Below are 24,150 nucleotides of genomic sequence, written 5' to 3' on the forward strand. Positions count from 1 at the left end.
TTGTACTAGGTGTCCATAGTGACGCTGCATATTCTAATTTTGGTCTTATCAGTGTAACTAGTATTTTCTTTACCATTTCCTTGTCCATGTAGTCAAAGGCCACTTTCACTGATCTTATTAAATTGTAAGTTTCTCCAACTATTTTGTTTGCATGTTTGTCTGGTGTCATGTCGTTTGAGATAATTACTCATAGGTCTCTTTCTGAGTTTACTTTTGTAACTTCCTTTGTACCAATTTTGTATTGACCAGATACTCTATTTCTACTTTTCCAAATTCCATTATACTAAATTTCTTAATGTTGAAATTCACTTTGTCCTTTATATTCCATTTCCAGACTTTGTCCAGGTCTTCTTGAAAAGATTTGCAAACTTCTTCTTTACATACTCTCTTCAATAGTTTCGTATCATCTGCAAAGAAGTTTATATAACATTTGATTCCTTCATCCGTGTCGTTTATATAAACAGCAAACATTATTGGAGCCAATATGGAGCCTTGGGGGACTCCACTTATCATATTTACCCAATTTGAATTATTTTCTCTAAGTACCACTCTCATTTTTCTTCTGTTCAAGAAGTCTTTCATCCATTCCAATAATTTTCCCTGTATTCCACCTATTGTTTCAATTTTTCTTAGTAGCCTTTTGTGTGGTACTTTGTCAAAAGCCTTTTGTAAGTCCAGGAAGGCACGGTCAGCCCAACCATCTCTTTCTTGTATTATTTCAACCAATCTTGAGTAAAAGCATATTAAGTTTGTAGTACATGATCTTCCACTTCTAAATCCAAATTGGTTGGGGTTTAGTACATTGTTTTCTTCCAAGTGTTTAGTCTATTTATTTCTTATAACTCTTTCACATATTTTTGCAATTGTGCTTGTAAGGGATACCGGTCTGTAGTTTGTTGGGTTTTCTTTATCTCCTCCCTTTTACATTGATACAATATTTGCATTTTTCCAATCTTGTGGTACTTTTCCTTCTTTGAGTGAGAAGTCAATTATTTTGTGCATTTTAACTGTGAGTTCATCTATACATTCTTTTAGTATCCAGTTCACTATTCCATCTGGCCCATGTGACTTTCTGACATCAAGTTTCTTTATTTGGTCCCTTATTTCTTTCTGCCACACATAATTTTGTCTGTGATAGAGGAGGACTCTGCTCACAGAGAAATGATGACATACATACAAAGGCTTTTTCCCCCTTACAAGGGAACTAGCCAAAATGAAAAAGGCATAAAAAACCATTCCCACCCATTCCATCCCTAATACAATCCACTTCCCTCCACCCTCCCTCTTATCTTGGCACCTCCTGGATGATGGGTCATCCATGCATCTTGTCCACTGCCCTGGGTCAGAAGCAGTGTTGCAAGACACAATGCATCCACAGCAAGGCCGCTTCATTAAATCGGCGACCCCCCCTCTCCGTCCCCTCATGCAGAAAAGGAGAAGACAGGGAGAAATCCCTTCAGGCTGCGTCAAATTTTTCTCACACATACTACCTCACCCCCCATCCCCTCACCCATTCCACCTCATGCATCACAGCGTCATCCATATACAACCATTCTCCATTCACCCCTGTCTTCTGTATTCTCCCATCCTTCCTCAATAGACATTCCCCTCTTCCCCAAGGCCCCTTTCACCCCATCCATCCATCTCATCCTAGGTCCCCCCCTCATGTTTACTCTTTCCACATCTGCCTTCCATACCTCTTTTACTAGTCTTTCTTCAGTCATTCTTTCCATGTGTCCAAACCATCCTATTACTCTTTCATCCACCCTATCTTCCAACTCCCTTACCATCCCCTGTTCTCCTCCTCATCTCCTCATTCCTTACTCTATCCAGCCTAGTAACCCCTATCATACTTCTCAGACACCTCATCTCAAATACATTCAAACTCCTTCTCTTCCTCTCTTATGTTCTATGCTTCTGGCCCATACAGTGCTGTTGGCACAATCACTCCTTCATACAATCTCCTCTTAGCATCCATTCCCAAATGTCAATTCCTCATTACACTTTTTAAACCACCAAGGCATTTACTCGCTTCTCTCAATCTACATTCTACCTCCACCTCCACTCCACCCTTTCCTGCCACATTTGCACCCAAGTATCTAAAACTATCCACTTCCTCCAGTCGCTCTCCCTCAATGTTCACTTCCAATCTGGTGCCACTTTCACCCCTTGTACATCTCATCACCTTACTTTTACCCACATTTATCATCAACTTTCTTCTTTCACATACTCTCCAAAATTCTGTCACCAACTTCCTCAATCCCTCCTCTGATCCTGCTACAAGTGCAGTGTTGTCTCCAAACAACAACTGGCTCACCTCCCACTTTTCTCCATTTTCTTTAAACATCTCCAATCCCTGACTCACCATCCTTACATTTACCTCTCGCATCATCCCATCCATGTATAAGTTGAACAGGCAGGGCGACATAACGCATCCTTGACGAAGTCCCACCTTTACCTCAAACCACTCACTCTCTCCATTTCTAATCCTGCCACATGCTCTACTACTCTCATAAAAACTCTTGACAGCTCCTAGAAGCTTTCCTCTTATCCTGTATATCTGTAAAACCTCCCACAGTGCCTTCCTGTCTACAATGTCATAAGCCTTTTCCAGATCCATATAAGCCCAAAAAACATTGTTACCTTTTCCTATAACTTTCTCACATATCTGTCTTACCACAAAAATCTGATCTATGCAACCTCTACCTGTCCTAAATCCACACTGCTCCCCGTCAATCACTCCCTCTGTGACACTTTTATTATACTAAGACTCCCTCTGATGACACTTTTATTATACTGCGACTGTCCCTCCATCATGCTGTTCCCCAACCCCTTGTTGCTGTCCTGTACCATTTCTCTGAATTTCATTTCCTTGTTTCGCCTACCCTGTGGTGGAGGAAAAGAATGTTGCCACAAAGTATTCCCACTTCGATCGTAAGAAGCGAGAAAAATGGGACAGGGATTGGGACCAGGCATCCTTCTCCCTGTAGCCCCACAGGGGATATTCCTAAAAAAAGTAAAGGCATAAAAGGGTCTAGGAATTTTCCAACCAGCACCCTAAGGTTTGGGTCTTTTAATGTTCATGGATGTGGTACAGATGAGAGTAAAAGGGAAGAGATAGGTAGTATGTTTGTGAGAAGAAAGATGGATGTGTTGGCTTTGAGTGAAACTAAGTTGAGAGGGAAGGGCGAGTGTGAGTTTGGGAGTGTAGTTGGTAGGTTCTCAGGAGTGAAGAGGGGGCGAGGGAGAGAAGGGGTGGCTATACTAGTAAGTGAAGAGATAGGTAAATGTATAGTGGAGTGGAAGGAGGTTTCTTCAAGGTTAATGTGGATGAAGGTGAAACTGGGAAAGGAGGTGTGGGTTTTGTAAGTGCATATGGGCCTGGTAGTGAGAAGAGTGTAGAGGAAAGGGAGGCTTTTTGGATAGATTTAAATGAGCGTATAGAGGGATTAAGGAGAAATGTCAATGTAGTACTATTGGGAGACCTTAATGCTACGGTAGGAAATGAACCAACAGATGGAGCAGTTGGGAAGTGTGGAGTTCCAGGAAAGAATCATAGTGGAGAGTTAATAGGGGAGATGTGTCTAGAGACACATGTCTTTTGTTTCTTCTCACAATATTTTATTTCTTCAGCTTGAACTCTATTAGTATGTGGTCCTACAGTTTAATTCTTCCGCAATTTCAGGCTCAGAAATGAATATCAAGTTCAGTCTCCATGGTTCTTCATTTTGTCTGTATCTAGTGTTTTCTTTGACCCATTGAGTTAATGTGTAATCAATGGTCACATCCAGTAGGACATTACCCCAGTGTTCCTCTCCACCTTTTACTGTCAATGCTTTCCAATTTATTTCCTTTGCATTAGAGTCACCCATTATTACTATGTTTCTCCATATTTCAGTGTCTCGGTTAATTCATTCTTTGTGTCTTCTAGTAATTTTGAGTGTTCGCTGTCAGTCCAAGTCTTAGTTTTTGGGGGCACATATACAACTATGATCTTTCTACTTTTTGTACAGTTATTTTTTACTTTAATTGTAATCAATTCCACATTATCCTTTCTTTATGTTGCCTTTATTACATTTAGGCCATTTCTAGTCAATAGCAAGACTCCTTCCCCTGTTTGTCTATTTTGTTTTTCGACCAAAGGTACCTTGTCCCACCAGACTTGATTGTATAGGACCTTTTAGTTTTGTATCTACAATTCCCATTATGTCTGGTTTCTCTATTGACAAATAGTTGTTTAATTAATTCATTCCAGAAATCATACTGTCCATGTTTGTATATGTCACTTTTAGTTTTTTTCTTTTCTTCTCTTTTTTTGGTTTATGTTTCCATTTTTTTGATGTACCATTTTCTCAGACCTCAGATCCAGCACTCCAATAAAACTAATTATTTTCCGTCTCAGTTCTTTTCTCGTTTTTTTCCTTGGCTTCACTTCTCAGTGCCCTATCTTTCATGCAGAAAATAGAGAAGATGGGGAGAAACCCCTTTGGGCTGCATCAAATTATCATCCATAAACAACTATTCTCCACTCACCCTTATCCACTGCCTACTCCCTTCCCTGCTCAACAGCCATTACCCCCTTGCTCAAAGCCCCTTTTATCCCATCCATCCATCTCAAACTTGGTCATCCCCTCATGTTTACTCCAGCCTCCTCTGCTTTCCACATTCTTTATGCTAATCTTTCTTCACTCATTCTTTCCACGTGTTCAAACCATCCGTATAATCTTTCATCAGCACTATCTGCCAGCTCCCTGTCCAACCCAGCTCTCCCCCTCATTTATCACTATCCAACCTTGTAACCCCTATCCCTACCATACTTCTTGGACACATCTCAAACACATGTCTTCTTTCTGTCCCTCTTAAATTCAAAGTCTATAATCCATTAGTATTGTAGGCACAATCAGCCCTTCATACAATATTTTTGCATCCATTCCTAGATGTCTATTACTCATGACACTTTTCAGTCCCCCAAGACATTTACTTGCTTTTCTCAATCTAGTTTACCTCCACATCTCCATTTTCTGCCACATACCCCAAATACTTGAAACTATCCACTTCCTCCAGCCTCTCTCATTTAAGACTTACACTTTTCATAATAAAAATAAGGATCCTGAAAGTTTGTTTTAGACATCTCTACAATTTTTCATCTAATAGTCAGTCATCCCTTTTAAAAAAATTTTTTAGTTGGTAACAAGTGATTGAATATCCAACAAAAATAGAATTACTCTTACCCAATAAGTGCAACTCTTGGCCCCACATAGTGAAGTGCATGTCCCAAACCAAGGGGAAATCCTGCACGGCTATTTGGTACTATGGCCTTTATACTTGGAGGAAGTTGTCTGCTATCACCAGTTCCCCCTGGGAACACTGCTTCTAGCATATCCATCCATCTCCCATGTAAGTTTTCTACTGATTGGTTGAGTTCATTTTCATCCCACTGTATAAATTAAAGTGATACAAATTAAATATAATTAACATATTATACATACATACATACACCCCGTCTGGAGCATTGGCTGCATGTTATTGTGGCTAAGTAGCATGCAGCTGATACTTTAATGTCTATATGAGGCACCCCTACGGACTAGAGACACACATCATTTTGTCTGTGATAGAGTAAATCTGTTCATAGAGAAATGATGATACTTTATTATACTGCAGCAGTCCCTCCACCCCTTGTTACTCTCCTGTACCATTTCTCTGATTTTTTCCCCCCTAACCCTGTGGTGAGGGAAAAGAATTCTGCCACCAAGTCCTCCCACTTGAGTTGTACAAGGTGACATAAAACGGGATGGGGATTGGACTAGGCATCCTTCTCCCTGTAGCTCCAAAGGGGAAATTCCTAAAAAAAAAGTAAAGGCATAAAAGGGTCTAGGAGTTTTCCAACCAATACCCTAAGGTTTGGGTCTTAATGTGTGTGGATGTGGTACAGATGAGAGTATAAGGGAAGAGATAGGTAGTATGTTTGTGATAAGAAAGAAGGATATGCTGGCATTGAGTGAAACTAAGTTGAGAGGGAGGGGCAAGTGTGAATTTGGGAGTGTAGTTGGTAGGTTCTCAGGAGTGAAGAGAGGATGAGGGAGAGAAGGGGTGGCTATACTAGTAAGTGAGGAGATAGGTAAGTGTGTAGTGTAGTGGAAGAAGGCTTCTTCAAGGTTAATGTGGATGAAGGCGAAACTGGGAAAGGAGATGTGGGTTTTTGTAAGTACATATGGGCCTGGTAGTGAGAAGAGTGTAGAGGAAAGGGAGGTTTTTTGGATGGATTTAAATGAGTGCATTGAGGGATTAGGGAGAAATGTCAATGAAGTGGTACTGGGAGACCTTAATGCTAGGGTAGGAAATAAACCAACAGATGGAGCAGCTGGGAAGTGTTGTGGTGTTCCAGGGAAAAATCGTAGTTAAGAGTTGATGGAGGAGATATGTCTAGAGAGTTGATGACAGCAAATAAAGTGTTTAGGAACAAGTCATAAGTACATGTGGGAGAGGGTGGTGGATGAAAAGATGGTAGATAGAGCATTAATGGAGTATATTATGGTAACCAGGAGTATAGTAGTAATAGTTAGGAAATACATGTTCTAAGGGGAGAGAGTGGGGGAATATCAGATCATTTTTTGACGGAGGGTAAATTGAGAGTGGAGGATAGATGGAGAAAAAGGAAAAGGACAGAAGGTAGGGAGGTGCTTAGAGTGAACTGCTTAAAAGAGAAAGAAAAGGAGAAGGAGTACAAGAAGCTGAGAGAGGAGTGGGAGGTTGGTTGGTTTATGAAGTTTTTGGCTAGTAAGCCAAGCACCAGAGCCTGGGGCCATTCAGCGCATATATATCTACTTCTTTAATATATCTATTTATTCCAATTCATCCACTCAATTTCTGTAAAAATTTAAATATGGTAAAACAAATTGATTTCCTTTAAAAAACATTTTATCCAATCTATGGGAGCATCCTCTCCTAAAACTTTAGTAATGGTAAGCCCTTCTAGAAGATTGTTTCTTCTAGCAGAGCTGAATTGTGGGCATTCCTTTAAAACGTGTTCTACAGTCAGGTTCTCTCGACAAGTGGGGCAGAGGGGAGCCTGTCTCTCCACTCCAGTCATCAACAGGTATTTGTGGGTTAAAAAGGTGTGCCCAATTCTAAGGCGAGTCATGATGATACCAGTCCTCCTGTCCCCCTGGAAATGACTCCAAGGGATGACAGAAGGTTTGATGGATTTGAGCTTTAAATTGTTGTTTTCGTTATTCCATTGAAGTTGCCACTGCTCTCTGGTGTAACTTCTGATGCGGTTTTTAAAATTCATTTTGGGGGTTTTGAGTTGGGAGATATGAGCCAGCCCAGCTGCTTCTTTAGCTGCAGCATTGGCTAACTCATTTCTGTTTATTCCCACATGGGAAGGAATCCAGCAGAAGTTCACAGTTATTTTCTTTCTGTTACTGAGGAGGACCAGCCAATCTTGTATTTGTCTGATAATGGGGTTGACGGGTAATATTGATTTTATTGATGTTAAAATGATCTTACAGTGGTAGAGTTAATGGCAGTCTGTATCTTCTGGCCTGCCACCAGTGCTGATGCTACAGATTATAAACAATGTCATCTGCATATGCCAAGCCATGCACTTCGACTAGTACTTGTTCTAGTGGTCCATTGATGGCTATGTTGAACAGTGTTGGGCTGAGGACACTTCCTTGGGGTATGCCTTCCTCCTGGGTATAAAGTGAAGAGAGAGATGAACCTACTCTTACTTTCAAGATATGATCAGTAAGAAAATCTTTAATCACAAAGAACATATTTCCTCCTACACCCTATTTGGCAAGTTGTTTTAGGATGCCACCATGCCAGGTGGTGTCATAAGCCTTTTCTAGATCGAAAAAGACTCCTATGGTTTGGCTCTGTGTGGCAAAAGCATTCTGAATTTCTCAGGTAAGAAATATCAGAGTCCATAGTGGTTCTGTTTTTTCTGAAGCCAAATTGTCTGTTTGAGAGGAGATTTTTTTACTCTAAAAACCAGACAAGACATATGTTGATCATTCATTTGTATATTTTGCATATACAACTGGTTAGAGCAATGGGTCTATACCCTTGAGGAAGACTGGGATTTTTTCCTAGTTTTGGTATGGTTATAATGATTGAAGTCTTCCACGACTTTGGTGAAGATCCTGTAGTCCAAAATTTGTTCGGTATATTTAGGAAAAATTCTTTGGTGCATGTAGGAAGATGTGAAATCATTGAGTAAATTATATTATCTTCACCTGGCAAAGTTGGAGATGATAGAGGTATTGTTTATTCTATTTCTGTTAGTGTAAATGGGAGGTTATATGCCTCCATGTTTTTACTTTTTGGAGGGACAGCTATTGTACTTTCTTAACCCCTTCCATACGGTGCTGCATACGTAGGCGGCATGAGGAGCAAGTGGATACGCGAGGCTGCCATATCGCCGTCTTGATTATATCTATTGTAGTTGCCCTTACGTAATGACATACTCTCTAAACTGTCTTCATCACATTTTCTATGGTTATCAAAATTCACGGGTGAAAGAGAGAACGATCGATATAAGCGGTGACTATATTTTATGATGTGAGTATTATTACGACACATCGTACGTCTGGCAGCTAATGCTGCCCGCGAGATTTTGGCCCGTACTGAAGAGGTTAAATATTTCTGAAGAAGGGAGTGTAGTGGAGAGCACTTGAAATGTTTGTGAAGTGTCGTCTAAATGTTTCCGCTACTTCAAGGGGATCAGAAACTATTCTATTGTTAACCTCTTCACTCTGGGGCACATCACACGTCTGGCAGCATTAACTGCCCAACGTGCGATGTTGCGTCATAATAATCGCATTATAAAAAATAAAGTCAGTGCTCAATCGTTCATTCTCTTTCACCTGTGAATTTTGATAACCATAGAAAATATGATGAAGCCAGTTTAGAGAGAATGGAGGTTATGTAGGTACGACTACAATAAATATAATCAAGACGCTGACGTCGGCATCATCGTGTACCCACTTGCTCCTCATGACGCCTACGTAGGTGTCACCGTATGGAAGTAGTTAATCTTAAAGATGGGTAATGGAGATGGCACAAATTTTCCCATCAGTTTTCAGATTCTTTTCCATACTAAGCTTACGGGAGAGTCTTGTTTTAATTTACTTGTGTATCTGATAAATGATTCTCTCCTTGCTTTTTTGAATGTTTTCTTTTGTTTGGCCAGTGCTCTTTTATAAATTATTAGGTTAACTGCTATGGGTCTTCTGTTGTACTTTTTGTAACAAGTTCTAATGATTTTTCTGCTTAAGGCACAGGCATCTGTCCACCATGAAACTGGAGCATGTCTAGGATTTCCTTGAGTTTTTGGTATAGACCTCATAGCCCCATTTATCATAATACTCTCGAGATGTTCGTAGACAACATAGGCATTTGGAAAATCTTCATTATTTTGGTCAATTTTTGTGTAGTCTTGGTATGTTTTCCAGCCTCCCTCTTCAACTTTCCATTTTGGTAAACATGGGGATGGAATATTTCTAATTAATTTCATATGGATAGAGAAGTGATCACTTACGTATAAATTTTCATCCACAGATTATTGGTATTCTGGTCTCAACGAAGAGGAGCAGATCATGAGGTCAATGGCAGATTTAGAATTGTGGGTGAGATTGTATCTGGTTGGGGAACATTTGTTTAGTAATACGATGTCATTATTGTCTAGTAGGTCTTCTACTTTATTGCACCAATGGTTACATGTTCTTTCTCCCCACAGCCTGTGTCTGGCATTAAAATCCCCCATTAAAATCAATGGTTGGGGTAGCTGGTCTATCAGACTCTGTAGGTCTTCCAGTATATGTTGTTGGGGATTGCCTGAATCATCTTGCAATCTGTTTTCTAGTGCAGACTCTAGATATATTGAGCATAGAGCAATCCATTTAGTGGTAAAAATCTGGATTGCACATGCTTGTAAAGCAGAGTTTAGGTGAAGGCTTCGATGATTCATTGACTTATAAACAATTATGCCTGTACCTATGCCTGGTCCTCCCTGTATAGGTACTCCTGGAAGAGGTGGGGACCTGTAGAAAGCATATTCATGTCCTAAATTTGAGGAAGTGTTTCCTAGCATAGTCTCTTGTAAACAAATGGCAGAGACCTTATGTTCTTTAAAAAGAATCTGGAGTTGTTCTAGGTTGGAGTTGAAACTATGTATGTTCCACTGAATAAGAGACATTATTTGGGTCGCTTCTTTACTGTCTCTAGTGGGGCTTGTTTTAGGTGTTTCTTTTTTGGGTTTCCGGGTTTTGTTTCCTGAGTGGGATGGTTCTGAGGTGGAGTGATTGGATCTTTGTTGGCGGGCACCATCAGATGTTACTTGGGTCAGACAGAGAGTTCGGGGTCTTTTCTTACAGGAGTTTTGCATCTCCTTGGACTTTGAGTTTTGTACTTTTGGTTGTACAAGGTTGTAACTTTTCTTGGTTGAGGTCCCAAAGTCCGGGAGAGAGTCTATTTTGTGGTTCTCAGAAGCAGATGGAATCTGGGGGGCACTTGAGGAAGCCTGGGGTGTCCCTGGCGAAGTTTGAAGTGTCATTGTCAATGTCTGTGAGGCCTCTGTATGAATCTTGGTGGCCTCAGAAGGAGTCGGGTGTGTCGCCACGGGAGCCCTAAGGGGCTCTGAGGAAGTTTCGTGTGCCATCGTAGAAGCCAGAGGGGCCTCCGGAGTAGCCTGGGGAGCCTCCTAGGAAGCTTGGGGGGGCCTCCGAGGAAGCTTGGGGGGGCCTCCGAGGAAGCTTGGGGGGCCTCCGAGGAAGCCTGGGGGTCCTCTGTGGGAGTTCGGAGGGTCTCCAAGGAAGCTTGGAGGGTCTCTGAGGAAGTCCAGTTGGTCCTCGAGGAAGCCTGGTGACCCCCCAAAGAGGGGGGTTAGAGGATTTATCTGAAGGTCTGTAGTTTTTATCCTTGTTTGTCGAGGATGTTACAATGGTGTTGGGTTTGTTTGTTTGAAGAATTTCACTGTATGTTGTTTTTAGTAACAGCCTCTTTGCATGTCCTATGCTTGTTTTTTCTATGGAAGCTTTCAGGACAGCTTCCTGCTCTTTTTTATATGTAGAGCAATTTCTGTTTTTAGCGTTATGATTTTCTTTACAATTTATACATAGTTCTCGTTCTTTGCAGTCACCGTGTTCATTTTGGAAGCAATTACCACAGACTTTGTTCCTTGTGCATCTCCTTGAGGGATGACCATAGCCATAACAATTGTAACACTGTAACGGTTTTTGCTTATAAGGGCGAATATTAATTTTTTCCTTGTCGATTGATATCCAACAATCATGTAAGATCTTGGAATTTTATCAACTTTCCATATTGTTTCGGGGCACATCTCAAGAATCTCTTCTTCTGACAATTCATGTAGGTCTTGGTTTAAAATAATCCCCTTGGCATAGCTGAAGTTGTAATGGGGCTTTATTTCTTTGGTGACTCCATCAGGTTGGATTTTTAAATTGGATATCATTGCTGCTTGAGTGGGAGACTTAGCATGTATTAAGAAACTTGTTTGTCCAAATCTTGTAATTCTGGAATTGTCCATATCTTCAGCTTTAACCTTTCTTTCCTAAAAGTATACAAGTTTGCTCGCTCACCATTGGTTGTTGCAATGACCCAAGTAGCTGGCTTAGGTGTTCTTGAGATGTTTGCATATCGTGGACTCTTATTATGCACCATAGGGTAATATATACATCTAAATTAGGTGATACCTTATTGGCCAAAGAGCACTTGATATTCTTTTTAAACATTTTCTGAATAGGCCTTCTTTGCCTCATTATGGGAAGAATATACTATCCACACTTGCCAATAGTTGGAAGTGTCTGACAACCGTAGCCTAATTTCTTTTATACAACCAAATTCATTGAATTTTTGTGAAATGTTTTCAGAATTCATGTTTAAAGCAACTCTCAATATGTAGTCTTTTCACTGCCTTTAAAGCTTGGGATTTCAAATGGTTCTAGTGTGATCATCGTTGGTTTGGCGGTAATAGCTGAAACTGCCTTTTCATTTGAATCTTTATCCATATTCAGTCCAGGGTCTTTGTTGTCGAGATTTTCCATTGCCTTGCATGGGTCGTCAACTGGGTCAGAGGAGAGTTTATTTGAAAGGGTCAAATTTGTGGGAGTGTTTGTTAATACTTTGGAAGGGTGATTAGGGGGAGGATCAGGAGGAATGGAAGGAGGCAAGAGTTTAGGGTTTGCTGCAACTGCAGGTAGTGGAGTCGCCATTGTCAAGTTTATAACTCTTGGGCGTCACCATATATCAGAAATTTTTTAGTTAATGTATATAGAAGAAGATACTGCAGTTGCTTGATGCCTCAAGTAATAAAAGAAGTAGTCTCTGCAGAGATTGAAGGATCCAGAATATGACAATTTACAAACAGGGGGTCTCGGTCACGAGTATAAGCTTTCACAACGAAATTTGTCCTTTAGTTTTGTTCCATAGAGTATGGAGCCGGCGTTGCTATTCCCTATGTGCACTGGAAGATGGATAGAGAGTCAGCAGTCGAAGGTAGCCCCACTGCCCCTCCTCCACCAGCATACGGGGTTTTACCCCTCGCAATGAGTAGGGACCTCGCGGTATATCCCATCACCCACCTGGTTTCTGGTGGGGTTTCAGGGAAAACTTTAACTGCCAGAACCTCTCAAGTAGTAAAAGGAAAAGTTGAGAAAAGGAGAGGAGGGTAGCGAATAAGAAGGAAAGGGATAGGGGAGTTCACTGGGTAATGAGGGTGGGGGGGTCCCCTATCTATTCATTACCCTTGATATCTCACTCTCTGACAACTGTCATGGGGTGAGGGCATCAAATCCAGAGAATAGTCCAGTCCATAATCAAGATCAGGCCAGGGTTGTCAATTTATGTCTGTTTGGCACAGTTTTAGTCTGGAAGCTCAGGATTGACCTCTCAAGCATTGTTGGACCTGGCTGGCACAGCTTAGTCCTTCCTCGCAACATGCAAGCCCCCCCACTACATCAAAGTACTGGGCCCAAGGGGGGGGGAGGGTTGGAGTGGGAGGGAGTGACGGATAGAGTAGAACTAGGAGTGGAGGAGGAATGGGGATGGTTCAAGGAGGGAGTCACAAGGTATACAAAGATGATGTGTGGAACAAGGAGGACAGGAGGAAATAGAAGAAAGGATAGTAAGTTTTTACCTAGTTGTAATATACAGGAGGGGAGCTATGCTCGTGATGCCCCGTCTTTGTATCTCTCCGCATCAAGTTTGATCCTAAAATCTTGTATAGTGTTTGCACATACTGTTTTGTTGTCTAATTTGTTCCATGTATTCATTGCTCTGTGTGGAAAACTGTTCCTTTTCAATTTTTTTCTATAACTATCCTTTTTCAGTTTTTTTCCGTGTCCTCTCGTTTTACCGTTGTCCCACACTAACAAGTCGTTCCTGTCTAAAACTTCCATTCCTTTCATTATTCTGTAGATAGTCTGCAGATCTCCTCTTTCTCTTCTTTGTTCCAGAGTTGGTAGATTCAATTTGGACAGTCTTTGCTCATATGTTAGTTCGGCAAGAGTCAGTGCTAGTTTGGTTGTCGCTATTTGTAATCTTTCTAGTTTCTTAATATTCTTTTTGGTAGTGGGTGTCCAAAGTGATGCTGCGTACTCAAGTTTTGGTCTTATTAGTGTAGTTAGTATTTTCTTTATCATTTCTTCATCCATATAAGCAAATGCCACTTTGATTGACCTCAATAAGTTGTAGGTTTCTCCGAATATTTTATGTGGTGGGATGATGAAGCAAAGAAGGTTGTAGAAGAGAAGAAATAAGCTTTCACAATTTGGTTACAAAACAGGACATGGGAATCATAAGAGAGGTACAAAGAAAAGAGAAGAGAAGTAAAGCATTAGAGCTGATATGAAATGGGGTAAGTGTATGACAGAAAATTTTGAAAGTAATAAAAAATAATTTGGAAAGAAATTAAGAGAGGAAGAGGAGGCGAATCAAGTGGAGAAGAAAAGGTAAAAGGTGCAGATGGTGAGATGATAATAGAAGAGAAGGCAGTAAGAGGAAGATGGGCAGAGTATTTTAGGGAGTTGCTAAATATGAAGGAAGATAGGGAGGGAAAAGTAATTGCAGTGGGAAGTACTAAGAAAATGACCGTGATAAATGAGGAAAATGGAAGAGAAATAAAGAAAGATGATGACAGCAGGTAAGGCACCGGGTTGGATGGAGGTCATGCAGAATGTCTGAAAAAAGGAAGTAGAGTGATGGTGGATTGGCTGGTGAGGTTACTTAACCCTTTGAGTACCGGATGTGTGTTTTGTGACACCTGCTCCCTGTGACACGCACGTGTCACAGTTATAAGCTGTGTGTATTGAGGGCTCTCAAGGCCTCGGTTTCTGGGTTATTTCTACCCACGTGGTGGCAAGTGTCTGTGTTTACAAACATAAGGCTCCAGCCATTCGTGGGACGGTTTGAAATGTTTGTTTACGTAAGGTTGACAAGGGGTTAATGTTTAAGAGAGGGTAGAGTGCTGGAGGACTGGAGGAGTGCCTGTATAGTTCCACTTTACAATGGTAAAGGGGACAAGTGTGAGTGTAGGAGTTTCAGAGGGATTAGCTTGTTAAGTGTAGTTGGGAAGGCTTATGGGAGGGTCTTGATTGAGAGGATTAGGAGAAGAAAAGAGGGAGTAATTGGTGAGGAAAAGTGTGGGTTTAGGACAGGTAGGGGTTGCTTAATCAGAATTTTGTGGTAAGACAGATATGTGAGAAAGCTTTAGGAAAAGGTAAGGATTTTCTTTTTTTTTTTGGAGGGGGGGAGGAGCTTTTATGGATCTGGAAAAGGCTTATGACAGGGTAGATAGGAAGGCAAAGTGGGAGGTATTACAGATATATGGGATAGGAGGAAAGCCTTTAAGAGCAGTCAAGATTTTATACGAGAGTAGTAGAGCCTGTGTTAGGATTTGAAATGGAGAGAGTGAATGGTTTAAGGTAGAGGTGGGATTTCTTCAGAGATGTGTTATGTCGCCCTGGCTGTTCAATTTATACATGGATGGGGTGGTGCGAGAGGTAAATGCAAGGGTAGTGGGTCAGGGATTGGAGATGGTTAAAGAAAATGGAGGAAAGTAGGAGATAAGCTAGTTGTGGTTTGCTGATGACACTGCGCTTGTAGCAGGATTAAAGGAGGGATTGAGGAAGTTAGTGACAGTGTTTGGGATGGTGTGCAAAAGAAGGAAGTTGTTGTTGTTGTTGTCGTTCCCTAGACTGTCTGTCCGAGCAGTCCCGTCTCCCCAAGGAAGGCCACAGCCGAAACTGGGTTTTCCCACAAATCCTTTATAGAGTGTATGTTGTGTTGTTTGCGTGCATGATTGTGTATAATGCAGTCTTCCATTATGTGTTGTATGGTATGGGGTGAAGTGTTACATCCTGGGCAGCTGTTCACAACACGGTCGTCCAGCCTCTTCTGGTAGCTTAGAAGTGCTGGGTGGTGACCGCATCGCAGTCTGGCCAAGTGGACTCTGTCCTTTCGTGGGAGAGAGGATTCAGAAGGGTGGATATCAGGGGGTCTGGCATGCAGCAGTGTGTTGTCTTTCAGTGTGTTAATGGAGCGGTGAGTGATATGATTATGAATATGTTTCCGGAGGCTGGTATTTGGTGGTTGTGGAGGAAGAGAAGAGAGTATCTGTGCGTAATAAAGGTCTTTGGGTGTAGTTTTAATGTTTCTTGGTGTGTGTGGGTGTTCTGCTATGTAGTGTAGCGGGTGTGATGTGTTTGTGGTGGCTGCAGCAAGTGTTTGTGTGCCTCTCATGTCGAGGTGGTCCCTGACTTTGAGGACCCCTGTTTCATGGTGTAAATGGTCTGTAGGTGATGTATTTGTGCAGCCTGTAATTGTTTTTAGGGCTTCGTTTTGTATGATTTGAAGGGTGTTGTGGTGTGTCTCACTGAGATTAGGAGCCCATGCAGGACTCGCATAATTCATCACTGAGCGTATGCATTGTTTGTATATTGTTATATTAGTTTCTTTGTTTTGTCCAAATGTTGTTCCAGTGATTGACTTAAGTGCGTTAAGTCTAGGTGTGCATTTGTTTTTTATGTTTGTGAGGTGTTGTTTGAAAGACATGGATGTATCCTATGTTACACCAAGAATTTTCGGTGTGTTTGTGTGTGGCATTAGAGTGTTGTTGATGTAGAGATGAGGTATGTATTTGTGTTCCTTTGTCCAGTTGGTGAGAAGCGTTGCTGTAGATTTGGTTGGAGCCATTTTGAGTCTGTTTGTGATGAACCATGTGTTGAGTGTGTCAAGGTAAGGCTGGAGCTGCCATGTCTACGTCGTGGGACCACCCCCCAACCCCAAGAGTTGGGGGCCAATCAGCAGCAACCACCCCTGGCCATCAGCTCTACGCAGATGGCACCGATCCCCAAGGAGGAGCTACGCCTACCTGGGGGAGTACCACAAAGAAGGAAGTTGAAGATGTGGGTAAAAGTAAGATGTTGAAATGTATAGGGGTAGAAAATGTCAGCAGACTGGAGGTGAGTATTAAGGGAGAGAGACTGGAGGAACAGGATAGTTTTAGATACTTGGGTGTGAATGTGATGGGAAAGGGAGGAGTGGAGGTGGTAGATTATAGATTGAGAAAAGCAAGTAAATGCCTAGGGGGATTAAAAAGTGTAATGAGAATTTGACATTTGGGAATGGATGCTAAGAGGAGATTGTATTTACCTAGTTATATCTTACAGGAAGGGGGAGCTAAGCTCATGGTGTCCTGTCTTTGTGTCTCTCCACATCCAGCTTGCTCTTAAATTCTTGTACTGTTTTTGCACACACTGTTTTTTCATGAAATGTGTTCCATACATCCACCACTCTGTGGGGAAAGCTGTTCTTTTTCAGGTTCCTTTTATAATTGTCCTTTCATAAGTTTCTTTCCATGTCCTCTTGTGTTCCTCTTATCCCAATTTAGTAAGTCTTCTTTGTCAAGGACTTCCATCCTTTCTTCTGAAGATGATCAATAAGTCACCTCTCCTTTGCTCCAGAGTCAGCAACTCCAATTTTAACAATCTTTCTTCATATGAGAGTCTTGATAGTTCTGAGGCTATCCTTGTAGCTACTCTCTAGATCTTCTCAATCTTCTTTATATTCTTTTTTGTACGGGGCAACCACAGTGTCACTGTATACTCCAATTTAGGCCATATCATTGTCACTAGTATTTTCTTTACCATTTCTTCATCAAAGTACCGGTAGGTATAAGCCACTTTTATTGATCTTAGGCAGTTATACATTTTAACGACAATTTTGTTTACATGTTTGTCAAGGGACATATCTTTTGTGATGATCACTCCCAGGTCTTTTTCAGAGCCCTCTTTCTTTATTTCTTTTTCACCAATTTTATATCTTCCTGATTTTTTTTTTTTTTTTTAACTTTTTCCAAACTCCATTATGCTACATTTTTTTAGTAATGAATTCCACTTCTGATTCCATTCCCAAACCCTGTTCAGATCTCTCTGTAATGATTTGCAGTCTATTTCATTACTCACTTTCTTCAACAGTTTTGCATCATCTGCAAAGAAGCTCATGTAACATTCCACTCCCTCATCCATGTCATTCACATAAATGGCAAAGATTTTTGGAGCCAGCACTGATCCTTGTGGGTCTCCAGTAATTAGCATATTCCCAAATAGAAGTCTTATCTCTGAGCACTACCCTAATTTTTTTTTCCATGCAAAAAGTCCTCCATCCTCTTCAGTAGTTTACCTTGTATCCCTACTATGGTTTCCAGCTTTCTTAATAGTTTTTTTGTGAGATACTTTATCAAAAGCTTTTGGTAGATCTAGGAAAGTGCAATCAGCCCATCTGTCCCTTTCCTGTATTATATCTAGTAGTCTTGAGTAAAAGCAGATAAGATTTGTGGTTTACAGTCTTCTCTGTTTAAATCTGAATTGTCTCAGATTCAATACATTATTCTCCTCCAGATGTTTTATCCATCTACTTTTTATAATTTTTTTTGCAGATTTTACCTACTGTGCTTGTAAGGGAAACCAGTCTGTAATTTTTTGGGTCTTCTTTATTTCCTCCTTTATAAATTGGCATGATAGCATTTTTCCAGTCTTCTGGTATTTTTCCTTCTTTGAATGAGCAACATATTATGTATATTTTGTCTACCAGTTCTTCTTTACATTCTTTTAATATCCAATTTATCATTCCATTTGGGTTGTGTGACTTTCTGACATCGAGGTTCATTATTTCCTTCATGGGGGGTTCACTTCTCTCCCTTCAGCCTGTTTTTTTTTTTTTTTTTTTCCCTAGTGTAAACAGACTTAAAGTGTTTGCACATAACTTCTGCCATTTCAGTATGTTCTGTGTATTCACTGTTCCCTTGGCATAGTTTCACTATTTCCTGTTTGTTTTTCGGTTTCCCATTTACATATCTATAGAATAGTTTTGGCTGATCTTTACATTTATTATGTCTTTCTCATAGATACATTTTTCTTCCCTGCATATTTCTATGTATTCATTCCTTTGGTTAACATGTAATTGGCACTTTCTAGGTTTCCTGTCTTTTCTTCATCTCTTCCAAGTTTTGCCCCTTCTATCTTGCACTTCACTGCACCTTCTATTAAACCAGCACTTTATGTACACCCTTTCTTGTTTTTGCTTTGGTATATATTTCTCCACTCCTTTATAAATCGTCATCAGAATCATCCATTTTCCTTCCACTTGTGCTTCCTCTTTGTAGAATTTTTCCCAGCTCACTTTAAGAAAAAAATTCTTAAGTTTTTCAAAGTCTGCTTTGCCATACATCAATCTAACCTTTCTGTGTTTCTCATTTCTATTTGTATATATTTCCTCTAATTCTAACTTGAGTAGTATATGGTCACTCTTCGCAAATGGTGTCTTGTAATCAATTTTGTCTACTATTTCAGGTTCTGACATAAATATTAAATCTAGTCTTGATGGTTCATTATTTCTAAATCTAGTGCTTTCCTTTACCCATTGTGTCATTGTATATTCCATGGTCATGTTGAGTAACATATTTCCATATTGATTTTCTCCACCTTCCAATGTCATCTCTTACCAACATATTTCTTTGCAATTACAGTCGCCCATAGGTATTGTGTTACTTTCATCCATCAGCATCTCATTTAATGAAGATTTTGTATCATCTATTTTGAAGTAATCTTTCTCTGTCCAAGACCCTGTTTTTGGGGGCACATAAATCATTGCAAATTTTCTGCTTTTCATGTCATTGTCTTCAACTCTTACTGTGATCATCTCTACCCTATTCACTCCATATGTAACTTTAGTCACATTTAAGTTTTTCTTAATCAGGAACATGACTTGCCTTGTTTCTCCTCCCTATTTCTAAGCCAGTGATTATATAATTCATGTTGAACATTGTTTAGTACCAGTGGACCTCTTAATTTTGTCTCCACGATTCCCATTATGTCAGGTTAACTTCTAGTAGGTAATCGTTAAGTTCGTTCAATCCTGAGATGAATCCATTTATATTTGTATATGCCAATTTAAATTTTCTACATCCTCCATGTTGTTCTCTGAATCTTTCATTTTTTTTTCTTGAGTATACCATCTTTTCAGTCTCATATCTAACACTCTCTAATAGAACTGTGTTTTCTTGATCTCCATCCTCTTCTTGTTTTTTTCTTTAGCTTTATTTCTTAACCCCTTCCATACGGCGATGCCTACGTAGGCGTCATGAGGAGCAAGTGGGTACGCGAGGATGCCGACGTCGGTGTCTTGATTATATTTATTGTAGTTGTACTTGTGTGACCCCCATACTCTGTAAACTGGCTTCATCATATTTTCTATGGTTATCAAAATTCATGGGTGAAAGAGAAAACGATTAATACAGCGGTGACTTTATTTTTTATAATGCGAGTATTATGACGCAACATCGCACGTCTGGCAGCTAATGCTGCCCGTGAGATTTTGGCTCGTATTGAAGGGGTTAATGTCCTAAATTTTTCCCTTTCCTTGTCATCCATGTCTCTTTTTAACCATATATTTTTATATTGTTCACTTCTTGACCATTTTCCTGTTCTTATCAAGATTTCTTCTAATGCCATTACCTTTATTTAATCTTTAGTGGTCGACTTTTTCCTTCTCCTTCTGCATACTTACCCAATCTGTGCACTTCTATATCCTTGTCTATTTGCTGCTCACTATCCTATACTTTTAGAAAAAATTTGCCAATTCTTTGTCCTCAGGAACCAATTTATGTACTAAGAAATCTATAATTAAAGCACTGTTGTGTCGTTCCATGAATATTTGTATTTCACTGGAGCACCAAGTAATACGTGTTGTCACTATGATGACTGATGTGTGTGAAGGAGTGATTGTGCCAACAGCACTGTACGGGGCAGTAATATGAAATATAAGAGAGGAAGAGATGAGGAGTTTGAATGTGTTTGAGATTAGGTGCCTGAGAAGTATGATAGGGGTTACTATGCTGGAGAGAGTAAGAAATGAGGTGAGGAGGAGAACAGGGGTGGAAAGGGAGTAGATAGGGTTGATGAAAGAGTATTAGGATGGTTTGGATACATGGAAAGAATGAGTGAAGAAAGATTAGTAAAAGAGGTGTGGAAGGTAAAGGTGGAGTGAACATGAGAGGGTGACCTAGGATGAGATGGATGGATGGGATAAAATGAGCACTGGGAAAGAGGGGAATGTCTGTTGAGGAAGGATGGAAGAGGAAAGAAGATAGGGGCAAATGGAGAATGGTTGTGTATGGATGATGCTGTGATGCATGAGTGGGATTGGGTAGGGGATGGGGGTATGTATTTACCTAGTTGTATTATACAGGAAGGGGAGCTATGCTCGTAGTGACCCATCTTTGCATCTCTCAGCATCTAGTTTATTCTTAAATTCTTGTATGGTTTTTGCACACACTATTGTTTCGTCCAATTTGTTCCAGACGTCCACCACTCTGTGTGGAAAACTATTTTTTTTTTTCAGATCTCTTCTATAACCATCCTTTTTGAGTTTCTTTTCATATCCTCTTTGTTTTTCTTTTACATACATACATACATATACCAAGGCTTTTTCCCCCTTACAAGGGAGGTAGCCAAAAAGGAAGAGGCATAAAATCATTCCCACCCATTCCATCCCTAATACACTCCACACCCCTCCACCCTCCCTCTTATCTTAGCACCTCCTGGATGACGGGTCATCCCTGCACCCTGTCCACTGCCCTGGGTCAGAAGCAGTGTCGCAAGACACAGCACATCCACAGCAAGGCCGCTTCATTAAATCGGTGACCCCTACCTCACCCCTATCCTCATGCATCACAACATCCTCCATATACAACCATTCTCCATTCTTCCCTTTCTTCTGTCCTCTCCCGTCCTTCCTTAACAGACATTCCCCTCTTCCCCAAAGCCCCCTTCACCCCATCCATCCACCTCATCCTAGGACGTCCCCCTCATGTTCACTCCCTCCACATCTGCTTTCCATACCTCTTTTACCTTTCTTCACTCAATCTTTCCATGTGTCCAAACCATCCTAATACTTTTTCATCAACCCTATCTCCCAACTCCCTTTCCACCCCTGTTCTCCTCCTCACCTCCTCATTTCTCACTCTATCTAGCCTAGTAACCCCCATCATATTTCTCAGACACCTCATGTCAAACATACTCAAACTCCTTCTCTCTTCCTCTCTTATGTTCCATGTTTCTGCCCCATACAGTGCTGTCAGCACAATCACAATCACGAAAATAAAGATACATGTATTGCTGGACATTGTACATACAGTACATCTACGTATATGTACAGGTAGTTGTCGACTTACGACCGAGTTCGGTTCCGACAGACAGGTCGTAAGTCGATCTGGACGCAAGTCGGATTTTATATATATACAGTATATATTACCCTTTATATATTATTTTTGTTACTGTATATATGTTTTGTATATTATATTTAGCATACATAAATAATCTTAGCATCTTTGAACTATGTTGTATAGCATTTTTGACCTTTTTATAATCTTATCTGATTTTCTTTGGGAAACGTAGCTTAGGCCTAAGCATACTGAATAAAAACCTATCATCTTTGACCTAAGATATTACTGTATTTTTCAACATTTTTATTATTTTACCACCATACTTTCTTTAGGAAATGTATGCATACTGAATAAAATTGTATTATCTTTGAACTACATTCTTTAACATTCATTAACTTTTTATAATTTTCGTTAGGAAACGCACCCGAGGCCTACGCATACTGAATAAAGTCCTGTCATCTTATACCTACACATACTTTTTTGTTTGTTAAATTAAAATCATTGCAAGGCACAATTAGGAAAATTTCTATTTCAAAACACATTCTTTTCGTTTACGTACTATACCGAAAATATCAACAACAGAGCATAAACAAAGTTTACTGTTACATTTTATTAATCGCAAAACATAAAAATACAAAATGCTGTACCGAACATATTGTTATCGACAACAGACTAAGCATAAAAAAGTTTTACTGTTACATTTTATTAATTGCAAAACATAAAAATACAAAATGTAAGGTAAAATTTTATTTCGAAACACATTCTTTTCGTTTACGTACTGTACCGAACATATTGTTATCGACAACAAACTAGCCTGTTACATTTTATTAATTACAAAATATATAAAAATACAAAATGCAATGCAAATTTAGGAAACATTTTACTTCAAACAAACAAAACGAAAGAATATTTAGCTGGCTGAAATGCTGACGCTGCCGGCAGCCTGCCAAAATTGTCGTACTTGCGTCTCGTGGCGTGCAAACTAATTGTACTGCACTGCCAGGCATAACATTGCAATTCTATTACTCTATTAAATGTTAAATATTATTGCACTATCTCGTGGTCGTAAAGTCGATCAGTCGTAAGTCGCATAGGTCGTAAATCGACGACTACCTGTATACACTTTCGCTTAATGACCAATTCGGTTAACGACGGCACGCTGGTCCCAATTGTCGTTGTTAAACGAGGAGTGGTTGTACATCTCATCACTTTAGTTTTATCCACATTTATCTTTAACTTCCTTCTTTTGCACATCCTCCCAAACTCTGTGACAGTTGAATGAATCAGATGTGCCTGAGAATGCTCCGCAAGCTAGCACTAAATCTAGCGATTCTTTGACCAAATTTGGCGATTTATCTACTTGTAAACAGATTGAAGGGGACCAATAATGAATGGAACCGTGATGTAGGAAAGTGATTTAAGTTTAACAATAGAAAAAAAAGAAGGGAAATGAATAAAATGGATGATAAACTGACATACGCTGACACAACCAAAAGAAGATTAGATATGAGTAAGTATGAAATGCCTTTGAGAGTGGTTAGAAAAAAATTGTAACATTGACAATTGTAGATATGAAGACGAGTAATTCCATAGATTCAGAACAGAACAAGGTATCAACCTCAAAAGCATATAAATAAACCAAGAAATATTTGAAATGGAAAGGGATATTGTTGAATGGAAAATGGAACAGAACCAATTATACAAAGAAGTGAGTGAATTGAGAAAGGAAAATGCACTATTAATTAGGGAAATGGAAGAAATGAAAAAGGAACTGGCTAAAGTAAAAAATTATCATGAAAAGATGAAAAGAGGGCACAAATATAAATAAAACTTTGTTGAGGGAAGTCAATGAAAAGATACTAATAGAGGCAGGCAAAGTTGGTGAGAATATAAAAAAAAAAAAAATGATGGAAATTAAAAACCAAATGAAAGACAAAGAAAACCAAAAAATACTATTTAAAGAAATAGTCAAAGAACAAATAAACAAAAGTACAAAGGACACAGTGATAGAAGTAATAAAGGAAAAAAGAGATTGGGTAAGGGACACAATAGACAAAAAAAAAAAAAAAAAAAAAAAAAATGTGATCTATGGTATCAAAGATTAGGTTTCAAAGGGAAAAAGAGGAGAAGAATATAGTAGCAGAAATACTTAAAGAAATATAGGAGAAGCCACAAGGACTTGAAAAGGGAATAGAAGAAATTTACAGAATGGGGAAATATTCTAAAGAGAGGACCTCTTAAAGTAAAACTTAATTTGCAGAGGATAGCAGAAGAAATACTAACAAATGTAGGAAAACTAGCAAAAAGTAAAAGCTACAAAAATTTATAGATAAAAAAGGAACTGACTGGTGAGGAAAAAGAAAAACACTTAAAGAGGAAGAAAAGAATGACAAAAGAACAGAAAA

The 24,150-nt window shown here is 39.7% G+C and overlaps 1 protein-coding gene across 6 annotated transcripts in view; it reads right to left on the minus strand.

Annotated features, from left to right (window-relative positions):
* Coq6 (ubiquinone biosynthesis protein COQ6, mitochondrial) overlaps positions 1-24,150 on the minus strand; it is a 159,979-nt gene that overhangs the window by 34,942 nt on the left and 100,887 nt on the right. For all 6 annotated transcript variants that reach the window (XR_012966803.1, XM_076191736.1, XM_076191737.1 and 3 more), the window contains one exon: positions 5,232-5,437. Coding sequence is in view for 5 of the 6 variants with exons in the window: in XM_076191736.1 (XP_076047851.1) it covers positions 5,232-5,437 (206 nt within the window). In the remaining variant the exon portion in view is untranslated. The remainder of the gene's footprint in view (positions 1-5,231; positions 5,438-24,150) is intronic.

Source organism: Oratosquilla oratoria, chromosome 10 (assembly GCF_046742065.1).
Source record: "Oratosquilla oratoria isolate Oo_2021 chromosome 10, ASM4674206v1, whole genome shotgun sequence".
In the NCBI taxonomy this organism is placed as follows: Eukaryota; Metazoa; Arthropoda; class Malacostraca; order Stomatopoda; family Squillidae; genus Oratosquilla; species Oratosquilla oratoria.